This window comes from Periplaneta americana, chromosome 10, assembly GCF_040183065.1.
Source record: "Periplaneta americana isolate PAMFEO1 chromosome 10, P.americana_PAMFEO1_priV1, whole genome shotgun sequence".
Lineage (NCBI taxonomy): Eukaryota > Metazoa > Arthropoda > Insecta > Blattodea > Blattidae > Periplaneta > Periplaneta americana.
The window spans coordinates 109,807,043-109,828,243 of NC_091126.1; the positions used below are offsets into that span (position 1 = coordinate 109,807,043).

General features: G+C 37.1%; 1 protein-coding gene across 6 annotated transcripts in view; it reads right to left on the reverse strand.

Annotated features, from left to right (window-relative positions):
• SerRS (Seryl-tRNA synthetase) overlaps positions 1 to 21,201 on the reverse strand; it is a 173,688-nt gene that overhangs the window by 127,332 nt on the left and 25,155 nt on the right. For all 6 annotated transcript variants that reach the window (XM_069838017.1, XM_069838016.1, XM_069838021.1 and 3 more), the window contains exon 2: positions 13,517 to 13,587. In XM_069838017.1, the coding sequence (XP_069694118.1) occupies positions 13,517 to 13,522 (6 nt within the window). In that variant the 5' untranslated portion in view covers positions 13,523 to 13,587. The remainder of the gene's footprint in view (positions 1 to 13,516; positions 13,588 to 21,201) is intronic.

Sequence of the window (21,201 nt, forward strand, 5' to 3'; positions counted from 1 at the left end):
ACTAATATGTGGACAGTGCATGAAAGGACAAAAGAACAAAGTAAAGTTTAACAGGATTAATAACCTTGCAATGACAATAACTACAACTTGCCTGGTTTGACTCACCATGCTAACTCATGAGCCACTCCTGTATAGAGGGTCCTATCCCCAGCACAGGAGGTCTTTGTTCAACATGGGACATCATGACTATATCATTCATTCATAACCAAGTGCAGAGATATTCATTGCTGTCTGCTAGCTGGTCCGTGACACAGGCAGCATAATTCCAACATTTCACAATCGGGGTTAACAATTGTTGACAGGGAAGAGATTTTAAATTTGGTCCAGAAAAATTCAGGCTAAGTAGTTGCTTCATTTTGCAATACGTTGCCTTTTGTTTACATCTCACGTCGGATGAGTTCAATGCCTTCATGTGGAATCATGGGCACTGTGACGTTACCAGCGAGTTTAAAATGTCGATGCAATTATTTAATTAACCATGCACTTAACCTCAAAACATATAATAGATTTTTTGTTTATTTTCATGTAATCTATTCCTCCTTTCAATGCGCAGGGTTATATCGCTTCCATCCTGTATAATAGATTGGCCATCCCCATATTAAAACAGTAATATGTGGAATAGAACAACCACCAGGACCACCACTGTCAATTGGTAAAAACCACTAGATGGAGATACAGTTGCTCCATGCAATTCAAATGAGAGTTATAACGTAACTTCTTCTGCAGTCGTTAGATGGCAACATAGTGAAAATAACAAAATTTTTGCCTTCAAAGCCCTTAAGACTGATCAATCTGATACATATGATCTGGGGTAAGAACTATACATGTCTTAGCGGCGATGACATGAATTTTAAACAATTACTTTTCTCAATTTAAGTTTTATAAGTGAAAATGCGGAGGCAGGTGTCCTTTCATTTTTGAAACAATATCACACAAAACATCCCCAAGTCCTGGTTTAAAAGAAATGCTGTTTTGGGCATGCTCAAAATTCGAACAATTTTACCATATTTATTTTATTTTGGAAGAGCTAGCACATATTATGGGAAAGCCAAAATACATGCTCCCTTATTTCAAGGCACATTCACCAAATTTCCCAAACAAATCTGTGACATTAATCAGTGTGCATAAAGTAACTTAACATTTCTCCTTTAAAAAAGATCTTTCTTTCCTAAAAGAGCAGTAGGAAGAAAATTTCGAATAAATAATTTTAATGATCAGAAAGTACAGCTCGCACGAAAGGTCTGAAAGCCTGATCTATGTCACTTGGGAGGGGGAGAACAGAGTGAAAACGGCAACAAGTGTGTGCTAAACATCGAATTGAAAACACTGACCTGTTAACTTGAGCTGCTAGTATGAGTCCTCAAGTTCTGCTATCCTGTCTATTTCATCATCACAGTTGGAACCATCATTATCGTCATCACTGATACTACTGAGACTTATGATACTGGGGCTGTGATGTCATCAAACAATTTGCGATCAGTAAATGTATATTGGGTGGAAGTGAAATAACCTTGCAGACTGAAAGTGATGGTAGGGTACAATGAAATGAATAGAAAACCTACATTACGTTTTATGATTAAATGCATGGTAATTAGAAAATTAAGTTTGAAGTTTCAGCAAACATGCTTCTCGTTATACAGATGTAAGAGGTCAACGAACTCAGTAACTCAGTGTGTCTCGCTAGATGAACTGGCGCTATATTGCAACCAACTCACTGCATGCAATTGCTTGAATTTAGAGATTTTTAAAATTAAATTTACACGAAAACCGTCCACTGTATTGAAATATATTGGAAGCATAAATTATTCTTTATTAGCTTTTCTATCAATATGGACAAAAATCACGATCCTACTCGCAATACTTACTGAATAAGAGGTTGTTAAAAATTTGAGAAGAAACATTTCTTCCGAAAAAAGTATTAAATACTATAGTTTAACATTTGAGAAGAAACATTTCTTCCGAAAAAGACTATTAAATATTATAGTTTTTTGTTACATGAGCTATTTGCTCTGAAAATCTGCAAGGCTATTTCACTTCCACTCTGTGTGTGTGTTTTATATATATATTATATATATATATATATACACTAATGCTTGTGGAAATTGCAACACCAAGAAGGATACAAGTGACTGCAATGAAATTGATACCACACATTAGGTACATGACAATACAAAAATGATTAGAATCACAGAACTGTACCTGATCTGTGACCATGAGATTTCAGTATGGTGTGAAGCCTCCATGTGTTGCAATCAGAGCCTCTAAGTGTCATGGCGTCTCTTTGGTTCAAAGAGAATCTGGATATGTTCTTAGGGAATCTCCCTCCACACAGCTTGTATGCGAGTCCACAAAGCGTAGATGCTGGAGGACCATGATGAGCAAGCTGCTGACCAACCATATACCAGACATGTTCGATGGGCGACATGTCTGGCGAACGTGCAGGCCAGGGAAGAAGAAGGCGTGCACAATCCTCGCCACATGTGACCGGTCATTGTCCTGCTGAAATATGGCATGTGGCGTTGCCTGAATGAGAGGCAGTATCTCGGGCTCTAAATCCTCCCTAAAGGCGCATCCACACTATGCCGATCAGCAGGGATCGGCATTGCCGAGTGGCAAAGTCAATCGGCTTTGTTGAAAATGTTTCGTAAGTCCACACATGGGTCAGCATCGGTCGGCATCTATAGTGAAAATGTGCGACGAGGAGGACATTCTACTTGCCTCAGCAGCTTTAGTAATAATCTTAAGCGCCAATCGCCGTAAGTTCCGAAAGCGTAGATTTTGGGTACGTCCCAGTCTCCAGAGTGAAAGATATATCGAGGAAGTGATCTGATGAAAGACTTGATATTGGACGATGTAGACCAGTTAAATCTCGAGTATAGATATGGAGGGGGTCTCATAATTTTTTTTCAAATGTCCAGTGCTGATTTTGAAACTCTTCTCACTATGATTGGGCCGAAAATCAGCAGGTGTGATACTTCATACAGGACAGCCATTCCTGCCAATGAGCGTCTTGCTGTAACGTTACGGCTTCTTGCAATAGGGGATTCCTATCATTCTCTCATGTATACTTGTAAGATTTCGAAGCAAGTGATTTCAATTATTACTCCAGAAGTGTGTGATAGACTTATAGAAGCTCTACAAGATTTTATTAAGGTAAGTGAATAAAACAACAAACATTTGTATAATGGATTTATTTATTAGAAAATTCACACAGTGAAACAAAATTACAATGACAATTATTGCAAGTGAACATATTAAAGATTGAGGAGAATATTATCAATTGAATCACTGTCTGTAGTTTCTAGATCGAGAGATTCTGTAGAGGGAGGAGCATCAGAATCTGAATATAGGGACTGAACAGTGAGAGGAGACACTGAGGTGCGCGAGAGAGAAGTAACTGTAGGATTTGGAAACACTGGTCCATATTGTGGTTGAGGAAAACCAAACACTGGCTTTTGCGAATTCATGGAGGTTGGGTATTGGGGTCCTGGTGGATTGTTGTACTTCCCCATCTCTTCTTCGAATAGTGTAGTGTTTATGTTGAACCAGGATCGTAGCATGCGGTGACGAGAGTTTGCGTAATTTCATTGCAACATTTTCGCCAAACACAGTGTACTCGTCTCTTTCTTGTCTCCTTGCCCTAATTTCCCTCATAATTGAAAGTGCCTCATCTTGCACCGAAGATTTGCTGCATTTTGCTCGTTCTTTTCCTTTCTGTGATGCAGTAGAGCCTTTCTCCGGTGATATAAATGTCCTTTTCTTTCCTCTATCTTCGGATTGCGGCGATGGCTCGGATGTCTGGTCTTCATGTTCAGGAAGAGCACCTACATCAGGTCTTTCTTCTGGCTCTGAGTTCTTCTGAACCTAACAACGAACATTTTGTTTATAATCAAATCATTTCATTGTTTCAAAACTCCACTTTTTTTGTTTTAAATTCAAATTATATATATTTAACAGCTAATATTTCTTTATCATCTTTTCTTCAGATGCCCCAAAAAAATCTGAATGGAAAATGATAGCAAAGGATTTTAATGGCAAGTGGAACTTTCGGAATTGTGTAGGAGCAATGGATGGGAAATACATAAATTTTCAAGCTCCAACAGTGGAACTGAATATTTTAATTATAAGGGTTTCTTCAGTATTGTCTTATTTGCAGTAATCGACGCAAGTTATAATTTCATATACGCAAGTGTAGGATGCTAGGGAAGAATATCGGATGGTGGCTTATTCAATGAGACGAAATTCAAGAAATGTCTAGAAGTTAACACAATGAATCTTCCACCAGCCTGCGCCCTTCCAGGGAGAACTGCTGTTACTCCGTTTTTCTTGCGGATGATGTATTCCCCTAATCCCATAACATTATGAAACCATTTCCTGGAGTGCAAGACAAAGGATTTTTAACTATCGATTAAGTAGAGGACGTAGAGTTGCTGAAAACGTTTTCGGATTAATATCTTCCATCTTTCGAGTACTTCGAAAGTCAATGTTATTGGAACAGGACAAAGCAACAAAAGTAACACTAACAATACTTTATTTGCACCATTTCCTCAGAAAGAGTAGGCGTACTTTATTTCTGCTGAAGGGAAGTTGGACTTCCAGTAAAACATGAGAAAACAGCCTATACTGTGTTAGAAAACAAGTGAAATTTAAATATAATTATACATACCTCTGTGTCTGTAACTCCTCTTGGTTTATTTCTGTCTTTCAGAACAGCATACTATCGTAACAGAACCATTTGCTTTTATAACATATATCACTACCGGAACACGACTTATTGGTGTCCTTCTCCTTTTCCACTTCCGTAGCAAAATGGCTTAGCAATTTTTTTTATTTTTCTCTCAATTTCTTCTTTGCCAACACCGAAAGAGATTGTGAGTTCCATATGGGCATCGTGTCATTTATTACGGTCTTTATATTCACAATCCCATAAAACAGGACGACTGCGATACAGATCCAGTAACTTGGTAACTTGTTCGTTCGACCACTCCATAGCGCAAACACTGCTCACAGCTCACTGATTCATACTGACACGGGTCGGCACGTCCACACATGAAATTCGGCTCGGCTTCCTTTCATGGAGACCGACATCAGTCGGTTTGAATTCGGCAAGCCGCTCGGCACAAATCGGCCAGTCGGCACAGGCCGAACGATACGTCCATACCTATTTCATATTGCCGATCGGCATAGTGTGGACGCGCCTTAATGTAGCGATTGCTGTTCAGATTGCCCTGAATACATAGGAGGCGAGATCGCATATTTTATCCAATGACGTCCTAAACCATCACAATAGACGTTTGTCGGCTATGCTGCTCAACAATGCAGGCTCTCAAATTGCATTAACCATGGTAGCGTCTAACATGTATGCAGCCATCATTGTAGGACAAGTTGAAGTAGGACTCGTCCAAAAACACTACATTTTGCCACTCAGCATGCCAGTGACGGCGTTCACGTGCCCATTGGTGGTTTCTGGACAATGGAAGCCGATGCAGCGGCATGCGAGCCACTAGTCCAGCCCTCAAAAGATGGCGATGAACCATTGACGCAGACAGGCCCACACCTGTTGCAGTACTCCAATGTCGACTCAACACTGTGGATGAAGCTGTATGATCCGTCACGGCCATGCGGACAAGATGGCAGTCATCCCGTGCTGTGGTCACAACATGTGGTCCAGTATCTGCTCATCTCTGCGTACGACCCTCTTCTATTCACTGGTTCCACACACGCATCACTGTCATAGCAGCATGCTCTGTACGAGCCAAAATGTCACAGTATGACAAACCTGCTTCTCGGAGACCAACAATTCTGCTCCTTTCGAACTCACGTGCTGATATTGAGCCCTTCCACGTCGAGGAGTCATACCTGCACTAGCTTTCACGTTTCCACTTCGTTTGGAAGCTCTGCACCGACTGAGCAAGGTATAACACTGACTTTGCTGGTGACACAAGAAACGTCACTGTTGGGCCTATGTGTATGCCATCTCTCTGGAAACGTAATCATTATTACTGGTGATACACTGTTCTACACATCTCCCGAGTTTAGAGTCGTTCGGGCCATTCTTTCTGGGTGTTGAACTTTTCACAAACAGTAGTGTCTTTTTTTTTTCCAAATGTTGCAACATTTCCACAAAAAGGAAAGCACTTTCAAGATTGGCATCTATGGAATATTTGACAGACAGAGGTTCAACATAACATCACTGTAAGGAATGACCTCATTTTTAGGTCATTCCTTCATTACAGTTGTTGAATTTTAAGTGGAAGCTCTATTTAAAGCTACACTATGATAAGGGGTGTTACCAAATACAACAGAATGTGGGGTCAAATTCTGCATCAAGTTCACTCGAATTCATTTCTCACAATTAACTTTGATTATTTGAGAGTGTTATTCCCCAGATCTCGTCTGAGATTTAGAAATTTGTATGCAATTAGGAACAAACTCCAGCTCACCTTTAACGTGTATTATTAATCATAGTAGTCGCTGGGAGATACAAGATATTCTTCTCTCAGCTCAATAATTAGAAATAATCTCAAGTGGTGTACCCTCCTTTGCCCATTTTCAACTAATAGCAACGTACTTGTTTTTCGTTTTTTTTTCAACAGTTTTTAGGAAAGTTCTAACACTATTATTGCCCTATTAACGTCAATTGCGTTTTTCAGTTTCATTCTAAATGCAGTGACTGTTGCAATGCGTTTCTCAGTGATGTAAAGTAGTACATACTACACTAGAGTCGGGCAGACTGCCTCATATTATCGTCCGTTCTCGGTTGCGTAATCTCCACAGTCTCGCTTAGTGCGCGCGTACCGAATGTAGCCAAATGACTCATTGATAGAGAACACGAGATTCTCTTGCTCCCGAGATTACCGATACTAGATCACTCCCGACAGTCTCTGAGGTCTAGACGGGACTGTAGTACTGATAAGGAAGCGATATCGCTCGGGCCGTGCTCCTATAGGAAGCATTGGCTTTATACATTTCCCGGTTCTTTAAACATATATCATGTCGTAGCTCCTATAATACTTAATCAATCGCGCTGTAATTTTTTGGATTGATAGCTCAATGTCTAAGGAAAACATAGGAAAAAAATCGAACTGAAAATATTTTTTGGAAAGTGAGAAAAAAATATCAACTTCGATGGAGATTGATGTGTTCAGAATAGACATTTGCAACTTCACCTTTGTAGGCTGAAAACTTTTTTGTTTTTCACGTTAGATGGGGGGTCAAAGCGAGAGAAATGTTGAGAAAGGATGGAAATTACTTTTAAAAGTGATGGCCACTCAAAATTTTTACCGGTTCTCGAATAACGGCGAGTTAACCTGTTAGCGCGGGACTCATGACTCAAACGTTTGTTCCGTAAAACTTGTACGGAACCCTTCAACGCATGAAAACTCTTTATTGTACAGATAGTATTAAATGGTATTTTAATAAAGGTAGTTGAAAATGAGGCTATATAGTCCAAGATGGTTTACACTTTATAGTAATTAGGCTATCTTTTATAGCAACTAAATAAAAAAATTGTTTGTAACACAATGATATGAAACATGAAAATATTAAAAGCTGGTTCACAATAAACCGAGAACGGAAACGGCAACGAGAACTAGAACGGAAATATTTTAAAAATAAATGTATTTAAAGGTAAGCATTCACAATTAACTATTCTGAATGCTCACATTTAAATACTGTACATTTATTTTAACATTATTTCCGTTCTCGTTTCCATTCCCGGTTTATTGTGAACCAGCCTATACTATAGAAAACTACACTTTCTATTGGTGTGCACGTTATAAATTATTGTTACAGAACAATGATTATTGTATTCTAGCCATGTTACAATATAAAATTATATAGGCCTATATGATTTACAATAATTATCCTATGTTATAGGAACGAGAATAACAAATTAAGAATTAATCAGATTTCTAATACTTGTACCTAATGATAACTTACAAGACAGTAATAAATAATAACCATCATAATAATCCTGATAATCATAATCTTAATCATCCTAATGATTACGATGATGATGATGATAACAGTAATATTAATAATAATAATGATATAATGATGATAATAATAATACTAATAATAATAATAATAATCGCTGTAGAGTAACGGTTGGCACACCTGACTGTGAAACGATCGGCTTCCGGTTCGAATCTTGGTTGGGACAAGTTAAGACTGGTTCACAATAAACCGAGAACGGAAACGACAACGATAACGGAAATATTGTTAAAATAAATACATTTAAATGTGAGCATTCACAATTAACTTTCACGTTCCCGTTTCCGGGCTCCGGCAATCTTCTCGTTAATTGTGAATGTTCACATTTAAATACATTTATTTTAACACTAGTTGTACCCGTGCGCTCCGCTGCACTTATTAGAAATAAATATAAAGTAATTACATAATTAAAATAGAACATTGGGTCCAGGGAACATTCGTGTTTGATAGAAGAATAAATCGTTTAATATGTTACTTAATTTAAATTGTATTTAAATAATTAAAATGCTATCATTTTGGTCCAGAGACCACTCATTTGGTGCAAATAAAACTCGTTTAACATTTTTCTAAATTAGTCTTGAATGCATCCTTTAATAAATCACTCCAAATTAATAGAGTTGATTGTGTAAAAATGTAAGAATTCACGATCTCCTATGCACTACTGCCATAGAACGAATAAATTTGTTTTTCTTCCTACTAAAAAAATTAATAGTTTGCACATAGCAGTTACGGAACAACGACGCTATAATCTGAGGCGGCAGTGAAAATGTATTGTATTGTTATTTTAAAACTCTTTTATATCCTTAAATATCAGACCTATCAAAATTTTGCCTGGAATAAAACTTATCGACAATCATTTTTGAAGAACCTTCTGTTATGTAACATTTTTCACAAAAATCAATAATAAGCGAGATATTTCGGTTTATTTAATTCAGGCCCTCTTACAACCGCCCTTTTAAATAAAGTATTTTGAATGCTACATAGCCTAAAATCTAAGTTACAACGAACTTAATTTATATTCCAATTTCACTGAAATCCGTTCAGCCATTATCGCCTGAAAAGGTAACAATCATCCAGATAGACAGACAGACAGACTTAAATATCAGTCCTATCAAAATTTTGCCTGAAATAAAACTGATCGGAAATCGTTTTTAGAGAACTTTTTGTTATGTAACATTTTTCACAAAAATCAATAATAAGCGAGATATTTCGGTTTATTTAATTCAGGCCCCCTTACAACCCCCCTTTTAAATAAAGTATTTTGAATGCCATATAGCCTAAAATCTAAGTTACAACGAACTTAATTTATGTTCCAATTTTCATCGAAATCCGTTCAGCCATTATCGCGTGAAAAGGTAACAAACATCCAGACAGACAGACAGACATACAAACAAAAATTTCAAAAAAGCGATTTTCGGTTTCAGGATGATTAATTAATTATATATGTTAACACCAATTATTTTTGGAAAAGCGAAAATTACCAGAAAAATTTCGCTTACAGATTTATTATTAGTATAGATTATTTCTCGTTGTCGTTTCCGTTCCCGGTTTATTGTGAACCAGCCTTTACCTGGCTGAGGTTTCTCGCCTCAACCCATTGAGAGCAAATGCTGGGTAACTTTCGGCGCTGGACCCTGGACTCATTTCGCTGGCATTATCATCTCATTCAGACGCTAGATAGCTATAGCAGTTGATAAAGCTTCGTAAAGTAACTAATTTAATAATAATAATAATAATAATAATAATAATAATAACCCTCTTTTATTCTCTGTTGTTATGATAAAGCAAATATAAATGACACTCAGGAGGAAACGCAGAATAAATATGAGGGGAAATGCCTGTTATTATTCGGTTGAGAAGCTTTTGTCACCCAGCCTGCTCTCAAAAAACTTGAAAGTTAGAATTTATAAAACAGTTTCATTACCGGTTGTTCTGTATGGTTGTGAAATTTGGACTCTCACTTTGAGGAACAGAGGTTAAGGGTGTTCGAGAATAAGATTCTTAGGACGATATTTGGGGCTAAGAGGGATGGAGAATGGAGGAAGTTGCACAACGCAGAACTGCACGCATTGTACTATCACCTGACATAATTAGGAATATTAAATTCAGAGGTTTGAAATGGGCAGAACATCTAGCATGTATGGGCGAATCCAGAAATGGATATAGAGTGTTAGTTGGATGGCCGGAGGGAAAGGACGTTTGGAGAGGCAGAGATGTAGATGGGAAGATAATATAAAAATGGATATGATGGTAGAGACTGAATTAATCTTGCTCAGGATAGAGACCGATGGCGGGCTTATGTGAGAGCGGCAATGAACCTCCGGGTTCCTTAAAATGCATTTGTAAGTAATTATGATCAATCTGTGAAAGGATCTACTCTGTTTCGTAATTCTGTCCTTCCTCTTGCAAAAGTGTTTCCATTTCACATGCAGCATTTTATCAGTTGGGAAACAAAAATATCTTTTGTCAGAGTCTTTGGTCCTTTATAATAATATAAATAAGTATTAATTATTTTATTTCGTCCTTACACAGCACAATAATTACCCATGCTGATGAAGATGCCGTTGCATAACAACGAAACATCCAGATGTGAACGCGCAATATAATAATACAGTCGTGTGTTATCCATTACTATAGCGTATACAAAACACTATCGAATGATTAAATATGCAATGCCAACGAAATGCTGATAGCGAGAAAGTATATCATAGCTCCAACCATAACTTGTTATTGTTTTAGACTAGCTTAGGATTAGGTAACGACTGAAAGTGCTGCATTATTTTGCTTCTCCAGAAAGGCAATAAGTAGTTCATTAAAATAGTGTGCCTTCTGTAAGAATGTCGACAATCATAATGTGCTGTATTATTGCATACCACACTGCTGTGCCTTCTTAAATTACTTCATGAACATTAATATTTTTCAGAAAGAGTCACGAATTTCAGTGATGAGCGGCAATTAAGCCGGCAGTCAGTGTACGCATTTCATAACGATAAGTCGGCCGTGCGATAACAGGCCGGGACCCGGTATTCCTCGTTCCCGAGAGTGCCAATCTCGAGAATACGATTCTCGGAACTGGCGTTATCGGCCAGCCAGTCTCGCCTACGAGACGAGCGGGAGTAAGAGGCTGTTTGCCCGACTCTATACTACACTTTCGTCATATGCGTCTAGTTCGAAGATCTTATACACCGTTTCGAAAGATGTACTGTTGTCACTCTCAATTTTCCTTTTCCTGCAACATGTTTTCACACTGCTACGGGACACGCCTGTAGCCATTACCACTTGCTTTTGAACTATGTGCAGAGTAATTTAATTTCCTTGAGAAGCTTTTTTGGGTATAAACACCACTACATCGTTTATAGCTTCTTTGGTTTCACTATGAAGCTTCTTCCCGTCTAATTTTGAAATAACTGCTGGATCCATTTCCGTAACTACAATTGGACCGTGATTAGCAATAGTGATCCAAGCACCAAAATCCCGAACTGAGATAATTGATCAATTGTAAACCTTTACATATTAAAATCTGTGTAAAAGCTAATTAAGTAATAATGTACACTTTACTAGGCACATGTTAATTCTCACGAATATTAAAGCCTTATGTCATGTTTTGTTAAAAAAATGGCACTTGGATCATTATCGCTTAATTATAAAACTATTATTCTAAATTTAGCAACAATGGATCATCCACTAATTTTTTTTTAATTTATGCAAATAGTATGGTTATAATAAACACGTAAATATAACATGATCAAATTTTTTTCATCAGCAATAATTTGACATCACAAATATAATAGAGAGAGATGTAATATGTAACCTTTCTTAAGTCCAATGTTCTATTTTGGAAACTATTTAGTTTTTGGTCACTGATGTCTTCTTCGAAATCAACTACTTCATTAAACCCTTCGATATCATCGATGATTTGATCATCTACAATAAGGGAATGATAAAAGTGCTTGGCATCACTGGGAATCAAGTGCAACATAGATATTACATATTCAAGCTTCTGGTTTTTTCTTGAGATCAAAGTGGTTCAAAGAGTTCATAAAGATTTGAGTTACAAGGCCTTCCTCACTGTTTCTTCTGAATATTCACAATGACATACTCCTCATCATTATAAACTGTTTTTATGTATAATTTAAATGGGTCTTTCTTTTTTAATATTATTTCACGAATTTCATCCAATCAATTTTGTTTCCTGTGGTGTCAACCTTATGGTTAACAATTCAATTCTCTATTTTAGAACATCCAACAAAATCACTGGTCTCCATTAGTCTTACAACAGGAGGATTTTTTTCCCTACACGTCCTCATCACATTACTGTAGTCTTCTTGTATTGTATTGTATTTATTTACATTCCTTGTCTGTTACATGTCGACAATAGTGTGCTTTGTATCTTGAAATTTTGTTTATCTGGTTTACCCCTTCCTCTGCAGCTGCATTTCTTGCAAGTTCCATGATTCATATATTGTTCGAGATTAACAGAATGTTCATATACCAAGAGACTATAAAACAGTTTTGATTACTCTCAAAGATGTCATTTGGATCACTACTGCATAACAGATGGTGCCTAGATCATGTTTGCTAAAATGGAAATATGAGATATGGAGATGACGCTTGGTTTAAACTGCCGCTAGCTAGCAGCACATTGCAGCAGTTGCTTGTATCATTTTTGCTAAACTAGAATAGGCCTGTCTGCAAGCACTGAAGTGATAATCTCAATATTTGAATTTTGGCACTTGGATCACTATTGCTAATCGTCGTCCAATTGCAAATTACAAACACTTAAAATTTTATTTTATTGGGTTATTTTACGACGCTGTATCAACATCTAGGTTATTTAGCGTCTGAATGATATGAAGGTGATAATGCCGGTGAAATGAGTCCAGGGTCCAGCACCGAAAGTTACCCAGCATTTGCTCATATTGGGTTGAGGGAAAACCCCGGAAAAAACCTCAACCAGATAACTTGCCCCGACCGGGATTCGAACCCGGGCCACCTGGTTTCGCAGCCAGACGCGCTGACCGTTACTCCACAGGTGTGGACAACACTTAAAATCTATATACACAATTTAAATACATACACACTTATAAATGCATCCTCTGAATATGTATAAAACTTTCGTAAAGTAACACAAACAGGTTCACTATAAGCACTTACGAGCGAGCGAAAGACTGACAAATGTTTTGCAAGTGGACTTTATGTCTGACCAGGAACCGGTACCTGTCCTTTAAATCTTAACAGTCACGAGGCTTTCAGATCTTTCGTGGGAGCTGTAAATTATCGTATCAGAAAGTAAATTATCGTTTTCTTTTCACGTTATAAAAACTAATTAAAGCTGTACTTTTGTTTTGGTTTAATATAAAATTTAGATCATTTTAATTTCTTTATCACGTAAGCAAAGGTGCAGGGTAAAAAAAAAAAGGAAAAAGATTGCACATATCTTTCTTGTAAGATAAAGGAGCTTACAGAAGCTATACCTACGCCAATAAATTCATACACATGCTATAAAAAATTGTAAACTTACCTTCATCTTCTCACCAACTTCTTTGCTGCATAAATTCTTTACTTTATTCAAAGTATCAGCCTTGTGGCGCACTGTAATACAAACAAGGTAGTGACTAATTAGAAAATAATAAATATGCATATTTCAGAAACATAATAAGCAGACAGTGGATTTTCGGTCCCTATACAGTGACAAGACGTCACGTCCCATGGCATACAGAAGGAGAGTAGCAGTGAGTTCAATGACATCCCTGCAACGGACATATACCTAACATTCAGCATCGGGGCCGCAAATCCACTGTATGATAATAAGTCATCCCTTTTTAAGTTTCGGACATGCTTGTAACTAAAATGTTTCATCACTAACCATGAAATAAAATGGATCAATTATCATATCCAGGCACAAATTTTCCCATGGACTTACAGTGTGATATACTGTACTTCATTCCACTAAAATGCTGTCCTTCATTTCACATAAATTTGACAGACTAGTGTTTTCGTGTTCTTTACCACAATATTACCAATTATAAAGTTTATCCTGGGCACTAATTTTGAAATCATCCATGTTTCTTGTAATTGGTTATTTAATGATGCTCCCACAAATGAGAAAAAACATTACTCTCCACAACCAGATGCTTGAGATTCGTTAGCTAATTGTGACAAACTGGTTTTTCTAACACTGAAACCACAACTTATATATATTTTTACCAACTAAAACGTTACCATTACATAAAAGAAACAGACTGGGAGCAGTTCAGGGATAAGCTGAATGCTTTCATAATTGAAATGGCTCTCAATACAGAAAATGAAATCTAATGTGCTGCTCTATGCTAAATAATACTGTCAAGGAATCAATATTAGTGATTCTCAATAAAAAGAGTATCCCTGGCGGAAATGAACTCAATGCTTGATATTAATTAGATATAGGAACAACTCTCCCCAACATGACAAAGAACTCGCGATCCTCGCCTGAAACCTCGTGTGAACCATTCATGTAGCCAAATTGAGGTAAGTACTAATCAAGCCTGGACTAGTAAAGTTATGAACTTAGGCCAACTGTTGGCAAATTTGTACTCACGATGACATCACTGGACGCAAGCCACAATACATAAGATGTAATATCAATTGAGGAGTAAAGAGCACTCCGTTCAGATCCCAGTGGCAGACTCTCAACCCAATCATCTGACAGACTACACAATATTGTGACAGCTGCGTCGGGATTCAAACGAATGTCCGACAGGGCGCCCAGCAGACGAAACGTTGGTCACTTAGGTGTGGCGGCTAGAGGAGCGACTGCATGCGAGGGAGGGCAGAGGGGCGGTGTACTACGACGCGGCGAGGGGAGGTTGCGCGCGCATCTGGTGCTTGCAGAGAGAAGAAAGGGGAAAGAGCAACCGCGGCAGAAAGGAGAGAAATCCAGATTATTCGAGAGTGGAATCTTCCGGAAATTTCCCGCAACTATGGTTTAGTTATAAAAGAAGAAACGTGGGTGAGCAGTAGAACAGTCAGTCAGTCAGTAAGGCAGTGTTGTTAAAGTCAGTGGAGAGCAAGCCAGCCAGTCTTGGTAGCAGTGAAGCCAGCTTCGAGGCCAGAGTCCGACTTGTGTCCGTAACTGTAGAGCCAGAAGACCTGAGTTCGAATGCAGTGGATCGCAGTTGGAGGGACCTGAGTTCGAAGTTCAGTGGACTGTCTCTGAAGGTCTGGGGTTCGAGATACTGTGAACTCGAGTGACTGAGCTACTGTAGAAGAGCTTACTAGCCAAGGCAAATGAACTGAGAACTGACAGTTCTGATTTGTAAATAGTGCTTTGTGAACATTAGTTAAAATTAACAGTTCATTGTTGCTCTCAATAATCCTAGTAAATTGCCATTGTCGTCTGTGGAGTGCAATAACGAATACTGTGTTGAGTGCAAATCCTATTGTTGATGGGAGCATTTAAGGTGAATTGTAGAAAGGAATTATTGTTGCTTTAAATAAAATTACATTGTTGTTTAGTATAAAATTTACAATATTGATTTATAGATGGACATATTATATTTTATTTCATCTTTATTGCTACTGTGCTACAATAACCTAGGAAAATACGTAAAAAATTTCCACTCCTAATACAACTAGTAAAATTTTGTCTGCTGGTCACAATCTTTTGTTTAGATATTACAAGTTTTCGTTCAGAAAACAAGTGTTCCAAAATATACTGAATATAGAGAAAAACATAGCTATGCAGGGTAGTGGCAGGCGACCTATATAGGACTACACGTATTATTTTTTCTATGGAGAGCATCTTAAATGAATCTAAGCCAGTCTGGTGTGTTATATAATGGCAACGTTTTATGTCCTCACTTATTTCCATTCTCTTAATAACATGTTAATCCACCTAGTAGACTTTTCTAAAGTTTTAGTTCGAGTCTCGTATGTTACTACAAATAAAAGTTGCTGTATGTTCAAATTCATTTCTGCTATATATTTTCTTCATGCGTGGAATAACTATTCTCCTGTTGTATTTTCTTTAAGTGCAATAACATCAACCAAATATTCTTATACAGAGAGATCCTACGTAACTCCGAGGGTGAACATTATCAATTCTACTCTATCAATATCTGTGTTTCCACCTAAAGTGAGAGATTAGACCACTGTTTATGAATCTTTGATTTTTTATTTCTCGTTAAGCTAGTATTTCAATATCCCTTATTCTCCTTATTGTCCATGTGGATATTTTATACAGTTAAAAACATCAAATTGTTCAGGACAAATGATGTTAGCAACTTTATTCAGACATATTTTAATGAACTGTCCTTCATTATAAGACTTCAATGATTTTGCGATTTCCAAAGCAATAACATAACTTGCATGGAGTTCCCTTTGATTCATAGCTTGTTTCATCATATTTTAGTAGTGGGACTACTATTTTAATTTAGTTTTTTTTAATGTTTTAATTGCTTCGTCCCGTCCAGCTCTACGAAAAGAAAATTGTTTTTACTTATTTCCTGTATATACTTCCGTTTTAAATTACATTGGATATGTTCATGCTTACCTATGATTTCGTGATAATCTTATGACGTGCCGTAATGTAGCTAGATGTTTGATTTATAAGTGCCTATTAGAATTTTCGAACAAAAGAAGGGTCTGCATTGTCACCATGTGCACAACAAATACTGTTCCTACCATTCTTCCTTTTTTTTTTTAGTAGGTTATTTTACGACGCTTTATCAACAGCTTAGGTTATTTAGCATCTGAATGAGATGGTGACAATGCTGGTGAAATGAGTCTGGGGTCCAACACCGAAAGTTACCCAGCATTTACTCATATTGGGTTGAGGGAAAACCCCGGAAAAAACCTCAACCAGATAACTTGTCCTGGCCGGGAATCAAACCCGGGCCACCTGGTTTTGCAGCCAGACACGCTGACCGTTACTCCACACATTACCAAACAGACGAAAGTTTTGAGAAAGAAGCAATCTACATCTAATCAAGTAATCCACCACTGATGTCTGTGAACTAGAGTTGTAGGGGAGTTGGACGGAAGGGAGGGGGTGAAGCAAACACATTTTACTGTGCTGCCCCTGTGACGTCACTATTGTTAGTGATCATGATGACATTTTTGTCGATCCCTAACTTAAGACACTGACAACATGAACCAAGTTTGGAAGATCACTCAATTTTCCACAAAATCCTATAAAGATATACAGCCCATCCTACACAATGAGAACGTGTTATTATAGTGTTGTGGAGAAAGCCATCATTTTTGCATGTGTCCAACAGCATTCTTTTATGTCACATGCAAATGTTATTGACAGACTGACACACTATGAAGTTAAGATTAGGATGCAGACATTTTTAAAAATCTTACGGGCAAATGACACTACAAACATTCGCCCTGAAAGCTTGGTTGAGGTTACATGGCTAATTAGTCATATGCCTATAAAAAAAAAGCTGCAGGACCAGACTGTATTCCTGTTGAAGACTTAAATTTTTTTTCTCTAAAAATGCTTTGAATTTGTTCACTAATATCAGTAGTGCTCTTCTACAGACAGAGTAGTTCCCAGCTATCTGAATACATACTATTCAAATTCCAAACCCTGGAAGGTATAAAAGCGATCCTAACAAATATTGGCCTATTAGCTTTCTGTATTTTTTTGGCAAAGTTGAGGATAAAGTTATTCAGAAATTAGTTCCAAAATTTCCCATGCAATGAGGAGATTGGATTCCGAGCTGGGTACTTGTGTTTTCAGCAACTGATGAGATCAACTGAATTTATCATGACGGTCTTCAAAATCGCTCAATGGCTACTGTATTCCTTGATTACACACAGGCATTTGATAGGGCTTAGTATGATGCAATAGTGCATATTCAAGCCTGTACGGATTACTGCGCATGATAGACAGATTTTTCTGTGCATGGGATACTTCCCTTACTAGAACGCACTGAAAGGGGAGTAGCGGTGCAAAGGTTGTCCATGCACAAGTCAAGTAGAGCAGAAAATTTTTCTCCACAGTTGTAGCAAGAAATAAATGATCTGTCACATAATACACTACTGAAATGGATGTATAATGACAAGAGCTTCCATAGCTTTACAATTCCTTAAACTATGAAATACATCCAAAGATTCTTAAAATCGCAATGAAAATTATCAAGATTATTAACAGCACTTATGTAGGCCTACTGACAGTGAACCAAATATGATCACTATTATTATTATTATTATTATTATTATTATTATTATTATTTTCTTTACTTGGTCATTTAACAATGTTGTATCAAGTACTAGGTTATTTAATGTCGATGAGAGTGATAATAGCGAGATGGTATTTGGCGAGATGAGGCTAAGGATTTGCCACAGATTACCTGACATTAGCCTTATGGTTGTGGAAAATCTCGGAAAAAATCCGCCCAAGCACAGATCGAACCTGTGCCCGAGTGCAACCCTAGATTGGCAGGCAAGTGTCTTAGCTATACCGGTGGTATTTATTATTAACTTAACAATGCCAAGAATAAGGGACAAGCTCGATTATGGTAGGCACACTATGCTTAGATTTGCTTCTTGAAATAACATTTTATGTGACATAATAAGGCTGATGTTGAGGTGGAAATTGAAGTGATTCTGGCGAAATTTCATCTCAAAAGGTTTATCTTCACATAAGTGTATGCTATTATAATGGCTATGATGCAATACTGCAACAGTTTGGAAAGTTTCATAGGAGGAAGCAGTTATTTTTAAGTTATTCATTCGATATTGTATAATGTACAAGTAATTTTTGGTTAGTTATTCCAAATCACACATATAACATCTTCTGTTATGAAATAATTTTATTGCATTTATTAGAAAGGTGTACAGAAAAGTGTAAAGAATTATTGTAACTCGATTTTATTTAATGTTAATTTTGTTCAACCTTGTCTTTTGTCAATGCTACCTGTACAGCAATATACTTCAGTCAGGTAGCATGAGAAAGAATAGAAGGCCGTTCATGCGCTTTTTCTTATACATTCAAGTATGATGAACTATTATTCAAAATGATCTTGAATAACTTCTACTCGTTAAACTCAGTAGAAACTACTTGCTGGACCATACGTTCCAAGCAAACATTAATAGTAGCACATGCTAGGTCCAAATCTATTTAAATTTAAATTAATAACTTGTCATTTAACGGAGATCATAACAGCATCCTGGGGGCTGTTTGCTAATAACTCAGCTTTTATGACAATATTGTTCAAAATGTAGCAGCTATTAATAAACTACAAGGACAGCTAACGGAAATTAAACCTTGTCTACAGAATTCATGTATAAAATTAAATATTTAAGAAACCTAGGCCATCATAATCAGAAGGTAAAGGAAATTTTACGTCATAATAATTACACGCAACCTCACATATACGGAACACCAAGACTTCAGTGAACACCTGAAGTTCACGCTAGACAGAAGATTAAACTTTACCACATCAACAAAAAGCTAAAACCCATGCAAGTACTGGACAATTGCATCCTGTCCTAAATAGGAACTGTGATCTGATATAAAGACAGGAGTAACACTATATAAAATCTAATTAGACTAATTTTGAAAATATGCCTGTTCTGCCTGGAGGCACACCTCACAGAAATACAGTATTTACCTCAAATTCAAAGTTTTTTTAAAAATAATATTACGACTAATGTTGGAGTTACCTTATGCCACTCCTGTGAGATTAATTCATAGTGAACTTAAAATTTGGACTTTAAGGAAGTTCATAAGCAACTGAGAACTTCGAACAACAGAAGTATACTATATTGTGTATGAAACTAGATTGCATATCGGGCAGAACTAGCAGAGGTTTTCCTAGCATGTCTAGCAAATAACAAGAAGGCAGTGTTGCCTAGTTTACGAGGCAAGGTGTCTCGCTAAGAAATCCTCATTTCATTGTTTCAATGCTCCCATTGAAAATATTATCAATAGAGAATAATTATTTGCGTTTTATTGAACAGGACAACATTTTGAAGCTAACTGGTCAAGAGCCATGCCTGCAGCCCCAATGGTTTCTCTGTTATCAATCATAAACTAAACAAAGCTGTCATGTCCAAGTAATAAATTTTGAAATAATATTGTACAGTCGCCCCCCCCCCAAAAAAAAGAATACGGCAAATCCTGGTGGTAAAAAGTGTAAGTTTGATAGCACAATTCACATAATATTGATGGACCCATGCAGGAATACGTCTGGCTGTGAATGCATATATTCACTCTACTACAAAGTACACACCAGTGCAAAATGTTATCAATTGTCTATTTCTGGTATAGGTCTCTGTTTCCTCCCAGATCTTTCATCTCTTATGAAAGTCTGGAAGGTACCGTATGACATGAGTCACTTCCCAAAGGGGGGGGGGGGGGGGAACAATTTTGAAACGACAAATGTAGGACCATTATAAAGACAAGATCATGGTAAAGACTATGAGGCAGACAAAAAGGACCATGGTAAAGACCATGAGACAGACAAAAAGGACCATGATAAGGACCATGACAAAGACAACAGGGATGAAGAAGGATCAGTGATACATAGCCTCTCCTGATCAACTGTCAACCTCACTTGCTCATGGTCTACCCTGCTTTTACTAACGAGGCTCTGACAACTGAGTAACAGTGGTATAGCTGTCTCATCTACCCTGGAGGAAATATCACGTACAGGAGCCTGTCAGAAGACCAAAAAGTAGCATCCCTACCAACAGACTTACCTGTCGAGAAACTAGTTATCTCTCATGGGGACAGTCTTAATTACTTTCAAACCCAAGGCTGTGCTAACCACTCTGTATTACTGTTCTTACTTCCACTAAGATGATTATAGGTTATAGGCTGCATTACAGTTTCAATGTGAGACATTAGAAAGAAGGGGTCATTATACCCATTTAGGGTTTTCCAAGACTCTCACTTTTTGTATTTGTGGCAGGTAGTTTCCATCTACCCACATGTTACAGTGTGAAAGTAAGAATTAAGTAATTTGTAAATTACCACTTGATAATATGAATAATAATAAATTAATACAATTATAAGTACTGTATTGTACTTATTATTATTTAGTTCCTAGCAAATCTAAGATAATATGATAATTTTCACAATGCTTTTTATCAGACATTTCAGTAAAAATAAAGAGAAATTAAAGCAATAGCACAGGTAATATTTCACGAATAAACGTGAAAAGTAATTTTCCTTTACTATAGTATTCGATGGTTTAAGGAGCAGTTTTAGAC